The sequence below is a fragment of the Gorilla gorilla genome, chromosome 20 (assembly GCF_029281585.2).
Source record: "Gorilla gorilla gorilla isolate KB3781 chromosome 20, NHGRI_mGorGor1-v2.1_pri, whole genome shotgun sequence".
In the NCBI taxonomy this organism is placed as follows: Eukaryota; Metazoa; Chordata; class Mammalia; order Primates; family Hominidae; genus Gorilla; species Gorilla gorilla.
The window spans coordinates 16,018,461-16,032,135 of record NC_073244.2 but is presented as its reverse complement, the minus strand read 5'-3'; the positions used below and the strand labels follow the sequence as shown (position 1 = coordinate 16,032,135).

Below are 13,675 nucleotides of genomic sequence, written 5' to 3'. Positions count from 1 at the left end.
GTCAGTGGTAGGTAGAAAGTCAGCCTAGCTCAAAATTTGCACTTCCTGTGACTCCAGTTTCTCTGTCCCCAACAGGGGGTGGTTGGCCCCTCAGGCCCTCCCGGCCCCCCAGGATTCCCTGGTGACCCTGGTCCACCGGTAAGAGACTCCCACTGGGGTGTACACTTCTCAGAGGAGTGAGGTTTGGGGCTGGGAGCGTGACAGTCTGAACATAGATATGAGGGTGTGGCACTCGGGAACACCATCCCGGGGCTGGCACTGACCTCTTCTGTTCTCTGTCTCCCATCTGTGAACTATTTCTCTGGTTCACCTTGTGTTGCTGGGGCCTACTCTTTGCTTTTCTTCTTTTGCCTGTCTCTGTTTCTGAGTGTCTTTTATCTCTGTCTTTCTCCTGTTGTGACTCTGTCTCTGTCTCTCTTCTGTCTCTCTCTGTTGGTCTCTGTCCCTCTCCCTCCCTCCATCTCTCTATGTTTGCCTCTCTCTCTATTTCTCCATCTCTGTCTGTCTTTCACTGGCTCTTCTGTCTCTGTCTATCTCTCTCTGTCTCTCTTTGTTTCTGTCTCTGTATGTCTCTCCATCTGCCTCCATCCTTCTCCATCCCTCTCTCCCCTTCTCTTTGTCTCTGTTCCATCTCTGTCTTTTCCTTTCCACTTCTCTCTCTTTCCTTGCCATGATCCCTCTTTGATTCTGTGTCTCTCTCCATCTCTCCCTCTCTCTCTCTTTCTGACTCATCCTTCTGTGCCTCCCCTGTCCTCGCTCTCTCTCTCCCTCTCTCCCTGTCTCCACCTCTCTTCCCCCATCCCTCTCTCAGGGCCCTGCTGGCCTCCCAGGAATCCCCGGCGTTGATGGGATCCGAGGCCCACCGGGCACTGTGATCATGATGCCGGTAAGAAGGAGATGGAGTGGCCCAGCCTTGGGGAGTGGAGTCCTGATCCAGGAGGGGGCCTCTCCTGGGGGCTTCCCTCACCACTAAATTCCTCCCAGTTCCAGTTTGCAGGCGGCTCCTTTAAAGGACCCCCAGTCTCATTCCAGCAGGCCCAGGCTCAGGCAGTTCTGCAGCAGACTCAGGTGAGTGGGAGGTGTGGACATAGTGGGAGGAACCCCAGAGAGTGATAGAGCCTCGGCGTAAGGAGGGGCTGGGCAGGAGAAGGGGGTTATTTTTCTCCCGAAGATGCCTCTGTGGGGAATGTTGGGGGTCTTGTGGGAGGCCCCAAGCTCTGACTCCTCTGTCTTTCCAGCTCTCTATGAAAGGCCCCCCTGGTCCAGTGGGGCTCACTGGGCGCCCAGGCCCTGTGGTGAGTAAGGCGACTGCGTGGAGGGGGCGGTGCATGCATTAGTGAAGAATCATCTAACCACACTCCTCCATCTCTCCTCCCCCAAGGGTCTCCCCGGGCATCCAGGTCTGAAAGGAGAGGAGGGAGCAGAAGGGCCACAGGTGAGACTTGTGGAGATAGGGCAGGATAGGATGGGAAGAGCCTTCCCCCAGGACCACAGGATACAGTGCTGGATGGGGAAAATGCCAAAGGGGCTGGGGATACCCTTGCAATTGATGACTTTCCTAGAGAATGGTGGCTCACATCTGGAATCCCAGAACTTTGGGAGGCCGAGGTGGGAGGATTGCTTGAGGCCAGGAGTTCAAGACCAGTCTGGGCAACATAGGGAGACCCTGTCTATACAATAAATAAATATGTCCTTCCAAGCTGGGTACAGTGGCACACACTTGTCTCAGCTACTTGGGAGGCTGAGGAGGGAGTATTGCTTGAGCCCAGGTGTCTGGCCTGGGCAATACAGCAAGACCCCATCTCTAATTTTTTTTTTAATACAATAGAATAAGTCCCTCTTTCTTCTTATTTTCCTTTCCTTCCTCCTTTTCTCTTTCTTCTAGGGTCCCCGAGGCCTGCAGGGACCTCATGGACCCCCTGGCCGAGTGGGCAAGATGGTGAGTGACAGCTAGGTCCCCAGACCACCCCTTATCCATCCCTCAACACCCAACATGAGCCTTGGCTTTGTGACCTTGGGGTCTGCTGGTGTCGTTAGTGGGAAAAGAGTGCTGAAGGCAGGGAATGGCAGCTCCACTGAGTGTGTGTCAAAGGAATCCGGCCAGGCCGTAGAGTCAGGAAGGACTTGCCTGCAGGAGTGATGCTTGCCCTGAGATCTGAAATAGAACCAGATGAACAGATGGGGAAGTGGAAGAAACAGCACGGCAAAAAAGAGGCCTGTCACATGGAAGGAAATGACAAACAAGTCAACTTCAGATAGAGTCATGCACCACATAATGATGCTTATAAGATGATTGGCTGCGTGCAGTGGCTCATGCCTGTAATACCAGCACTTAGGGAGGCCGAGGCAGGTGGATCATTTGAGGTCAGGAGTTTGAGATCAACCTGGCCAACATGGGGAAACCCCGTCTCTACTAAAAATACAAAAATTAGCCAGGCATGGCAGCGTGCGCCTGTAATCCCAGCTACTCAGGAGGCTGAGGCATGAGAATGGCTTGAATCCAGGAAGCGGAGGTTGCAGTGAGCCACTGCACACCAGCTTGGGTGGCAGAGTGAGATTGTGTCTCAAAAAATAATAATAATAATAATAATAATAAATAAATAAGATGCTGGTCCCATGAGATTATAATACTGTATTTTTACTGTACCATTTCTATGTTTGGATATGTTTAGACATACAAATACTTACTATAGTGTTACAATTGCCTGTGATATTCAGTACAGTCGCACATTGTTCAGGTTTGTAGTCTGAGAGCACTAGGTTATACCGCATAGCCTGGGTGTTTGGTAGGTTGTACCATCCAGAGTTGTGTAAGTGCATTCTATGATGTTCACACAATGACAAAATTGCCCACTGATGCATTTCTCAGAATGTATCCCTGTTGTTCAGTGACATGTGACCATATATATATATATGTATGTATGTAAAACATATATGTAACTCCAGCCTGGGCAACAGAGCAAGACGCCATCTCCAAAAAATAAAATAAAATAAAATCAGCCATGGCATAGCGGCTGATATCTGTAATCCCAGCACTTTGGGAGGCTGAGGTGAAAGGATGGCTTGAGCCCAGGAGTTTGAGACCAGCTTGCGCAACATGGCAAAACCCGGTCTCTACACAAAATACAAATAAAAAATTAGCCAGGTGTGGTGGTGCGCACTTGTAGTCCCAGCTACTTGGGAGGCTGAGGTGGGAGGATTGCTTGAGCCAGGAATTCGAAGCTGCGTTGAGCCATGATCATGCCACTGCACTCCAGCCTGGGCAAGAGAGCAAGACCTCAGCTCTAAAATACATAAATAAATTTTTAAAAATAATATCTTAGCCTTGGCATGGTGGCTCATGCCTGTAATCCCAGCAGTTTGGGAGGCTGAGGTGGGTGGATCACTTGCATTCAGGAGTTCGAGACCAGCCTGAGCAACAGGGTGAAACCCCCACCATCTCTACCAAAAATATAAAAAATTAGCCAGGCCTGGTGGCATGCACCTGTGGTCCCAGCTACTCAGGAGGCTGAGGTTGCAGTGAGCTGAGAACGTGCCACTGCACTCCAACCTGAGTGACAGAGTGAGACCCCGTCAAAAAAAAAAAATCTTGATGATGAAGTTGGGTTCCTAATTTGGCAGAGGGGTACAGGGAAGGCTCATCCTTGACTCTTGGGCTTACTTTCTCCATAGGGCCGCCCTGGAGCAGATGGAGCTCGGGGCCTCCCAGGGGACACTGGACCTAAGGTAGGTGATGGGGGCTGAGATAAGACTTGGTGGGAGCTGTCAGGCTTATGGGGTCAAGGCTCACTGGTGTCTCTGGACAGGGTGATCGTGGCTTCGATGGTCTCCCAGGGCTGCCTGGTGAAAAGGGCCAAAGGGTGAGTGTGTGAGGTCCCTCCCCCAAGTCTAAGCCCTCCTCCCAATATTCAAGCCCCCCCAACTTCTCCCTCAGTATCAGAGTCATGATCCCCGTGTCCCTCCTCACACCCCATCTGCCTTCCCAGGGGGATGGTCTCTCCGCCCACACCCTTCCACTCTGAACTCCCCTCTGTTCCCTCTCCAGGGTGACTTTGGCCATGTGGGGCAACCCGGTCCCCCAGGAGAGGATGGTGAGAGGGTAAGTTTGGAAGAGAGTCAGGGCCTGGTTTGGAAAGTAAGTTTGGAAGCCTGAGTGAGAATCAGAGAGGAAGATCTGGAGGTCTCAGTGGCCAGCTTGAGAGCTAGGGACAAATTGTGGGGTGAGGAGGTGAGACTTGCAGGTCTAGGATTGGAGTCAGGGGCCTGAATGGAATCCCATGAACTTAGTCTGCAGGTTCTCAGGGATCCTGGTCTAATTCCGAGACCCCCTGGAAGGGGCTGCCCAGATGAGGGGAGGTGGCTCTCCGAGGGTTGTACCTTCCTGTTCCCAAGTAATGACGCTTTTCCACAGGGAGCAGAGGGACCTCCGGGGCCCACTGGCCAGGCTGGGGAGCCGGTGAGTATCAGGGATCCCTGGGCCCCTTGCTTGGTGCAGGGGAGGGAGTCAGGACTCCCAGGGCCCCAGGACTCATAGGCCCCCTAGAGCTCACATGGCCACACAGAGATGATGTGGAGATAATTCGCCTGCTCCCTTGCAGGGTCCACGAGGACTGCTTGGCCCCAGAGGCTCTCCTGGCCCCACGGGTCGCCCGGTGAGTGTCACTGGCTCTCTGCATCCCTGTCTGTCTTTTTGTTTGTTTTGAGATTAGGGTCTCGCTCTGTCGCCCAGGCTGGAGTGCGGTGGCGAGATCTCAGCTCTCTGCAACCTCCGCCTCCTGGGTTCAGGTGATTCTCATGCTTCAGCCTCCTGAGTAGCTGGGACTACAGGCACCCACCAGCACACCTGGCTAATTTTTGTATTTTTAGTAGAGACAGGGTTTCACCATGTTAGTTAGGCTGGTCTCGAACTCCTGGCCTCAAGTGATCCTCCCAAAGTGCTGGGATTACAGGCCTGAGCCACTGTTCCTGGCCCGTCTGTCTTTTTTTTCTCGCTTTTCTGCCCTCTGCATGTCCATATCTGTTGCTGGCTTCTCTGCCTGCTCACATTTTTTTTTTTTTTTTTTTTTAGACAGAGTTTTGCTCTTGTTGCCCAGGCTGGAGTGCAATGGCACGATCTCTGCTCACTGCAAACTCCGCCTTCCACGTTCAAGCTATTCTTCTGCCTCAGCCTCCTGAGTAGCTGAGATTACATGCCTGGCTAATTTTTGTGTTTTTAGTAAAGACGGGGTTTCACAATGTTGGCCAGGCTGGTCTTAAACTCCCGACCTCAGGTGATCCACCTGCCTCAGCCTCCCAAAATGCTGGGATTACAAGCATGAGCCACAGTGCCCGGCCCTGCTCACCTTTCCACCTGCATCTCTCGGTGTCTCAGACTCAGGCTCCCAGCTTGTTGCTCTGTCTTGGTCTCACATCCTCTTTTCCCCTAGGGTGTGACTGGAATTGATGGTGCTCCTGGTGCCAAAGGCAATGTGGTACGTGCCCTGTGCCCTTTGACCTCTGACCCTTCTGACACTCTGACCCCGATTGTCCACATCCCTATTCCCTTCCATGACTGACCCCCCACCAAGTCAATTTCACTAACGCCTCAACACCATGACCCCTCTTAGCTTCACTGAAACCCCACTTTCTCCCCAGGGTCCTCCAGGAGAACCAGGCCCTCCGGGACAGCAGGGAAACCATGGGTCCCAGGTGTGAACTGTCTTTCCCAATAATGGGGCATGGGAGTGGTCAGTTAAGACCTTAGACCATGACCAGGCTTCCCAACCTCCACACTCACCGCTTCTTTCTTATGCCTTCCCTCATCTTCTTTTTCTGTCCCCAGGGACTCCCCGGTCCCCAGGGACTCATTGGCACTCCTGGGGAGAAGGTGAGTGACAGCTCCACCTACCGCGACCTCCTCAAGTCTTCTTCCTTCAACTCTGTTGCCAGGAAAATCTTCCCACCAAGACCCCTCTGTTAGCTCTGGATAGTGATAAACTGCAACATTCCCTAAACCAGCCCGGAGTTACAAAGTGTCCTTGTTGGGGAAGGATTGGTTGCAAGAAACAGAAACCCACCAAGGCTAGCTCACATAAGGGATATTGTCAGGATACAGAGAGCCCACAGAAGCCTGTCACAGAAGATATTACCAAGAGGCACAGGCCCTGTGGGTCTCATCTTTGTTCCCTGGCACATCTGCTTCCGCCTTCCCTGGCAGACACACTTCTTTCTGCACATATCTTTTTTTGGGGGGCGTGGACAGGGTCTCACTCTGTCGCCCAGGCTGGAGTGCAGTGGCTCAATAATGCCTCACTGCAGCCTTGACTTCCCCAGGCGAGGTGGTTCTCCCACCTCATCCACCCGAGTAGCTGGGACTATCAGTGCATGCCACTGTGCCTGGCTAATTTTTCTTTTCTTTTCTTATGTTCTTTTTTTTGTAGAGATGGGGTCTGCCTGTGTTGCCCAGGCTGGTCTTGAACTCCTGGGCTCATGCAGTTCATCTGCCTTGGCCCCCCAAAATGCTGGGATTACAGGCGAGAGCCATCATGCCTGGCTGGGCATTTTTAAAGAAAGGGGCGTGGCTGTGAAGCTTCTATTTCAACATGTCTCTTGCACTGTTTTAATTTAATTTTATTGGTCAGGTGCGGTGGATCACACCTGTAATCCTAGCACTTTGGGAGGCTGAGATGGGGGGATCACGAGGTCAGGAGATCGAGACCATCCTGGCTAACATGGTGAAACCCTGTCTCTACTAAAAATACAAAAAAATTAGCCGGGTGTGGTGGCGCGCGCCTGTAGTCCCAGCTACTCGGGAGGCTGAGTCAGGAGAATGGCATGAACCTGGGAGGCGGAGCTTGCAGTGAGCCGAGATCGTGCCACTGCACTCCAGCCTGGGCGACAGAGCGAGACTCCACCTCAAAAAAAAAAAATTAATTTTATTTATTATCTTTGTGGGTACATAGTAGGTATATACTTATGGAGTGCATGAGATGTTTTGATACAGGCATGCGCATAAGAATCATGTCATGTAGTATCCATCCCCTCAAGTATTTATTCTTTGTGTTACAAACAATCCAGTTATACTATTTTAGTTTTTTTTTGACAGAATTTCACTCTTGTTGTCCAGGCTGGAGTGCAATGGCATGATCTCAGCTCACTGCAACCTCCACCTCCCGGGTTCAAGTGATTCTCCCACCTCAGCCTCCCAAGTAGCTGGGATTACAGGTGCCCACGACTACGCCCAGCTAATTTTTGTATTTTCAGTAGAAACGGGGTTTCACTATGTTGGCCAGGCTGGTCTTGAACTCCTGACCTAAGGTGATCCACCCTCCTCGGCCTTCTAAAGTGCTGGGATTACAGGTGTGAGCCACCACGCCCGGCCTCTTTTAGTTATTTTTAAATGTACAAGTAAATTATTACTGAAGCCGGGCACAGTGGCTCACGCCTGTAATCTCAGCACTTTGGGAGGCCGAGGTGGGTGGATCACTTGAGGTCAGGAGTTTGAGACCAGCCTGGCCAGCATAGTGAAACTCCATCTCTAATAAAATTACAAAAATTAGCCGGGTGCTGTAGTCCCAGCTACTCGAGAAGCTGAGGCAGGAGAATCACTTGAGCCTGGGAAGAGGTTGCAGTGAGCTGAGATCATGCTACTGCACTCCAACCTGGGCGACATATAATTGACTATAGTTACCCTGTTGTGCTATCAATCTTGTACTGTTTTTTTGTTCTTCCTTGCAACCTTCCCAGAGGCAGTGGATTTCTGAGGATCAGAGAGGGAAATGGGCTTGCCTGGGGTCACACAGCAAGTTTGGGCAGAGCTGGGATAGATTTCCTGGCCAGTGAGGTCTGCTTATTTCTTAACCTTGAGGCGGCTGCATGTCTGCGTAGATCCTAGTGGTGCTCCAGGGCTTTGAGCACCTCTGTCTCTCCCCTGCTGTTCATCTTCTTTCAGGGTCCCCCTGGAAACCCAGGAATTCCAGGCCTCCCAGGATCCGATGGCCCTCCGGTGAGAACCACGAGCTGGGAAAAGGAGGAAGGAGAAAGGGGAGTCTTGGGAATTGGAATGGCAAGTTTTGGTCTCTGACAACTTAGAATGTTTCTTCCCCAGGGTCACCCAGGACATGAGGGCCCCACGGGAGAGAAAGGGGCTCAGGTGAGTGATCAGGAGGTTAGGCTGGGTTGGGGACGAGGGTCGGGAGGCAGGGCCTGCAGTCAGGGGCCACAGAGGAGAGAGATGAGGACTCTTAGAATGTGGAAAGGACTGTCTAGAATGGCACTGACCTTATTTTCCTCCCAGGGTCCACCAGGGTCAGCAGGCCCTCCGGGCTATCCTGGACCTCGGGGAGTGAAGGTAGGTGATACCGGGGCTTGCAGATATGAGTGATTTACCAGCTTTGGGTTCAGGCATACGATGCAGCTCCATCAGAAACTTCTGGATGTGTGGAGAGGGGAATCAGTTGGCCAGGCCAAATGTAGTGGGACTGGGGTTTGGAGCTGCACAGCCAAGGACAGCCTTACAGTGTGGTTGTCACCTTGTTGTTAGAACAGCTAAGCCCATTAGAGGCCAAACACATTTCTTTCTTTTCTTTTTTCCTTTTTCCTTTTCTTTTTTTTTTTTTGAGACAGAGTCTCGCTTTGTTGCCCAGGCTGGAGTGCAGTGGAGTGATCTCCACTCACTGCAACCTCTGCCTCCTCCTGGATTCAAGCGATTCTACTGCCTCAGCTTCCTGAGTAGCTGGGACTGCAGGCATGCACCACCACTCCTGGGTAATTTTTGTATTTTTAGTAGAGACAGGGTTTCACCATGTTGGCCAGGCTGGTCTCGAACTCCTGACCTCAGGTGATCCACCCTCCTTGGCTTCCCAAAGTGCTGGGATTACAGGCATGAGCCACTGTGCCTGGCCCGAGGGTTGTGTTCTAACCCAAGCTCAGAATCACATAAGCACAGTATGCTGGGTTAAGCCAAGAGCTGCAACCTGGCTAAATAGAGGTGCAGGGGCATTAGAGTTCATATCCATATGGAAGCTGAGTCCAGTGACATTGTAGCCAAATACAGATGTAATTTACCTGAACATGTGTGCATTAGACAAGCTTAGACACACTATAATCAAGGAATTGGCTATACTGTAGCAGGCACAGAGTCTGGCAAGCATCACCCTCAGAGTTACATTGTAGCCAAGCATAGTTACATTTTTAATCTTTTTTTGTTTTTGTTTTTGAGACCTGGTTCTGCTCTTGTTGCCCAGGCTAGAGTGCAATGATGCCACCTGGGCTCACCGCAACCTCTGCCTCCCAGGTTCAAGCGATTCTCCCGCCTCAGCCTCTCGAGTAGTGGTATTACAGGCATGTGCCACCATGCCTGGCTAATTTTTGTATTTTTAATAGAGACAGGGTTTCTCCATGTTGGTCAGGCTGGTCTTGAACGCCTGACCTCAGGTGATCCGCCCGCCTCGGCCTCTCAAAGTGCTGGGATTACAGGCATGAGCCACCACACCCGGCCCTAAATGTTTTATTTTTTAGAGACAGGGTCTTCTCTGTTGCCCAGGCTGGAATATAGTAGCATAATGATGGCTCACTGCAGCCTTGAACTCCCGTGCTCAAGTAATCCCCTCACTTTAGCCTCCTGAATAGCTAGGACTATAGGCGTATCCCACCAGGCTTGGCAGTTTTTTCATTTGATTATTATTATTATTATTATTATTGAGACAGCGTCTCACTCTGTTACCCATGCTGGAGTGCAGTACCACCATCACAGTTCACTCACTGCAGCCTGGAGCTCCCAGGCTCAATCAGTCCTCCCACCTCACCCTCCCAGGTAGCTGGGACTATAGGTGCATGTCACCACATCCGGCTACCTTTTTTCTTTTTTTTTGTACTTTTTGTATAGATGAGGTTTTCCTATGTTGCCCAGGCTGTTCTGGAACTCCTGGGCTCAAGCAATCCTCCAGCCTCTGCCTCCCAAAATGTTGGGATTACAGGTGTAAGCCACCATGCCCAGCCTCTAGTAACATTAATTGACCCCTATGTTGTAGTTGAGTCTAGTTACATTGTAGCCAACCCCTATGTTGTAGTTGAGTCTAGTTACACTGTAGCCAAAGCTGGAGAACAACTTGTAGCGAAGCTCAGTTACATTGTGATCAAGTGAATTTCTCTGTAGCTGGAGACTAACCACATGGGTTGTATTGTATCCAAGCGCAATTTCATTGTAGCCCGCTGAGCTCAGAGATGTTGTAGCCAAGTGCAGTTTTCAGAGTTTGGTGTGAGCAGCATCCAGACTTGAACTAAGCGCTCTCTCCATAGCCAAGCACAGAGGTCATCTTGTTGCCAAGCACAGAGTCGCCTTGTAGCTGGCACAATGGGGAACATGCCTTTGCCTTTATAATGAGGTCCGGGCCTGGAATGTTCATCCTCTTTCTCCTGCCAGAAGGAACTGTGGACAAAGCGTCTCCAGGAGATGGGAATCACTTACTTGGAAATTTGGCCTTCCCTGCACACCCCCGCACAGATGACCTTGAGAGGCCTCCAGTGGGGAGGGAGGGGCCTCTGGGGAAAGATCATTTCTTCTGAAGCTGCCCCTCCCAGCTTCTGCCTAGCATCCTCTTGGGACTATCCTGGCTGCTTTAGAGCAGGGGACTGAGTCTGGGTCACTTCTTAAGCAGGGAAGAGGCTTGAGAGCTTTTTTTTTTATTTTATTTTCCAGGGCACTTCAGGCAACCGGGGCCTCCAGGGGGAGAAAGGCGAGAAGGTGAGGAGAGAAGGAACTCATCAGAGGAGAGGGAGTCCCAATCATGGGGTCCTGGTTGTGTCCCTTCCCCGAGGCCCTCACTTCTGGCCTCTGTCTCTCCCACCCAGGGAGAGGACGGCTTCCCAGGCTTCAAGGGCGATGTGGGGCTCAAAGGTGATCAGGTAAGACCAGCTCCAGATGAGGGGTGGTGTGGGTCCGGGGGGCTCGGGGAAGATAGGGAGGGGATGAACTGGGGCTAGACAGAGCAGGAAGGACAAAAAATGGATATTAAAGACTCTCCTTTTTCCTCCAGGGGAAACCCGGAGCTCCAGGTCCCCGGGGAGAGGATGGTCCTGAGGGGCCGAAGGGGCAGGCGGGGCAGGCTGGCGAGGAGGGGCCCCCAGGCTCAGCTGGGGAGAAGGTAAATGACTCTCCACCCTCTAGCCTCCCACAGTCAAGGTGTCCCCAATCTTTTCCCTCTGCCCTTTGCCCTTTGCCCTTTTATTATACCTTCGACCTCAGGAGGTTGCTACCAACCTTGTCATCTTTAATTCCTCAGCTCAGCATTACAGAGCAATTTAATGCACGCAACTTATGTGTTCATCTCCATAACCACCACATGCAATAGGCATTTTCATCCCATTTTACAGACAAGGAAAACTGAGACTTGGAATGGCTGAATGACCTGCCCAAGGACATGCCCCTAGCAGGCAGGAGCAAGGACTTGAACCTTGTTTCCCCAACTCCCATCCCATTAGCCCATTCACCATGCCCCAGCCAGCCTGACCTTTCCGCCTCTGACCTCCAGGTTGCAATTTCTGACCTTTGTCCCATAACCTTTCTGCAGGGCAAGCTTGGGGTGCCAGGCCTCCCAGGTTATCCAGGACGCCCTGGACCTAAGGTAGGAAGCTGGGGGTGGGGGGTGGAGATGGATATGGGCAGGATTCAGAGACTAACATCTGGGGGTCCAGGCTGTGGTCTTGGGGGATGAGCTGCCCACCCCAAGGGTCACTGAGAGAATGTAAAATGTGGGCTTTGGCCAGGCATAGTGGCTCTTGGCTATAATCCCAGCACCCTGAGAGGCTGAGGTGAGAGGATTGCTTGAGCGAGCCCAGGAGTTCGAGACCAGACTGGGCAACGTGGCAAAATGTGGTCTCTATGAAAACATACAAAAATTAGCCGGATGTGGCTGGGCGCGGTGGCTCATGGCCGTAATCCCAACACTTTGGGAGGCAGAGGCAGGCAGATCACTTGAGGTCAGGAGTTTGAGACCAGCCTGGCCAAAGTGGTAAAACCCTGTCACTACTAAAAATACAAAAAAAATTAGCCGGGCATAGTAGCATGCACCTGTAATCCCAGCTACCCAAGAGGCTGAGACAGGAGAATTGTTTGACCCCAGGAGGCAGAGGTTGCAGTGAGCCAAGATCACACCGGTGAACTCCAGCCTGGTGACAAAGCAAGATTCCATCTCAAAAAAAAAAAAAAAAAAATTAGCCAGATGTGGTCCCAGCTACTTGGGAGGCTGAGATGGGAGGATCACCTGAGCCCAAGGAGATTGAGCCTGCAGTGAGCTATGATCGAGCCACTGCACCCCAGCGTGGGTGACAGAGGGGGACTCTGTCTCAAAAATTTTTTTAAAAAGTGAGCTTTGACATCAGACAGACTTGGGGTCAAATGCCCTCTTACCCGCTATGTGATCTTGGGCAAGTTTCTTGAGCCTGTTTTCTCTGCTGTGAAACAGACATCCCAGTAATTTCCACCTTATCAATTTGATTATAATAATGTTGATAATGCTGATGATGACAATGATTATAAAACTGTAGGATCCTTTTATTTGGTGTGATTAAGTTTCATTCACCAACAAAGTCAGTTAAAGGGGAGAATCATAGAATCATAAAATACACATCTTACATATCTTGAATTAATTATAACTTATAGTCAAATGTACTTATGCAAAAACGTACTTATATGAAAACATAACATTTGTTTGCCAATGTTTTGATGGGTGAGGACACTGATGAGATTCATTTTTCTGCCTAAACTAGTCCCATATTATATCACTGATGAATTCTGTTTCTCTAGAGTAGAGCAGGAACCTAAAGACATTTGGGGCTGGGCGCATTGGCTCATGGCTGTAATCCCAGCACTTTGGGAGGCCGAGGCGAGTGGATCACCTGAGGTCAGGAGTTCACCACCAGCCTGGCCAACATGGCAGAACCCCATCTCTATGAAAAATACAAGAATTAGCTGGGTGCAGTGGCGGGTACCTGTAATCCCAGGTACATGGAGGCTGAGGCAGGAGAATTGCTTGAGCCCGGGAAGCAGAGGATGCAGTGAGCTGAGATCGTGCCACTTACTCCACCCTGGGCAACAGAGTGAGACTCTGTCTCAAAAGAAAAAAAATAGACATTTGGGAAGATAATTGAGTGCAGAATCCTCCTAGAGTTTCACATTTTTGCGCTGTTGAGCTGATAGTTATCTTGCCTACGCTGGATTTGACAGTGGTTTTTTTTTTTTTTTTCAGTGATTTCCCTTTACATTGACTCCTTTTCCTTTAACTTAGATTTTTTTTTCTTTTTAACGATTGAGAAAAAAACTTTTAACTTAGTTTTGATGGACAACTTTATTCTCCTTCCTTCCTTCCTCCTTTCTTCCCTCCCTCCCTCACGGAGTCCCCCTCTCTTTTTTCTTTTCTTTTCTTTCTTTTTTCTCTTTCTTTCCTTCTTTCTTTCTTTCTTTCTTTCTTTCTTTCTTTCTTTCTTTCTTTCTTTCTTTCTTTCTTTCTTTCTTTCTGTCTTTCTCTCTCTCTCTCTTCTTTCTTTCTTTCTCTCTCTCTCTCTTTCCCTTTCTTTCTTTCTTCTTTCTTTTTGCTTGCTTGCTTGCTTTCCTTTCAGACAGGGTGTCACTCTGTCATTCAGGCTGGAGTGCAATAGTACAATCATAGCTTATTGCAGCCCCCAATTCTTGGACTTA

General features: G+C 50.5%; 1 protein-coding gene across 4 annotated transcripts in view; it reads left to right on the top strand.

The window, feature by feature from the left end:
• The window catches only part of COL5A3 (collagen type V alpha 3 chain), a 50,231-nt gene that overhangs the window by 13,047 nt on the left and 23,509 nt on the right, over window positions 1–13,675 (top strand). For all 4 annotated transcript variants that reach the window (XM_055371590.2, XM_063700979.1, XM_055371591.1 and 1 more), the window contains 21 exons: window positions 76–138; window positions 812–886; window positions 985–1,068; window positions 1,239–1,295; window positions 1,382–1,435; window positions 1,886–1,939; window positions 3,673–3,726; window positions 3,807–3,860; window positions 4,046–4,099; window positions 4,412–4,456; window positions 4,599–4,652; window positions 5,427–5,471; window positions 5,635–5,688; window positions 5,822–5,866; window positions 7,931–7,984; window positions 8,087–8,131; window positions 8,276–8,329; window positions 10,679–10,723; window positions 10,831–10,884; window positions 11,016–11,123; window positions 11,550–11,603. In XM_055371590.2, coding sequence (XP_055227565.1) covers window positions 76–138; window positions 812–886; window positions 985–1,068; window positions 1,239–1,295; window positions 1,382–1,435; window positions 1,886–1,939; window positions 3,673–3,726; window positions 3,807–3,860; window positions 4,046–4,099; window positions 4,412–4,456; window positions 4,599–4,652; window positions 5,427–5,471; window positions 5,635–5,688; window positions 5,822–5,866; window positions 7,931–7,984; window positions 8,087–8,131; window positions 8,276–8,329; window positions 10,679–10,723; window positions 10,831–10,884; window positions 11,016–11,123; window positions 11,550–11,603 — 1,206 coding nt within the window. The remainder of the gene's footprint in view (window positions 1–75; window positions 139–811; window positions 887–984; window positions 1,069–1,238; window positions 1,296–1,381; window positions 1,436–1,885; window positions 1,940–3,672; window positions 3,727–3,806; window positions 3,861–4,045; window positions 4,100–4,411; window positions 4,457–4,598; window positions 4,653–5,426; window positions 5,472–5,634; window positions 5,689–5,821; window positions 5,867–7,930; window positions 7,985–8,086; window positions 8,132–8,275; window positions 8,330–10,678; window positions 10,724–10,830; window positions 10,885–11,015; window positions 11,124–11,549; window positions 11,604–13,675) is intronic.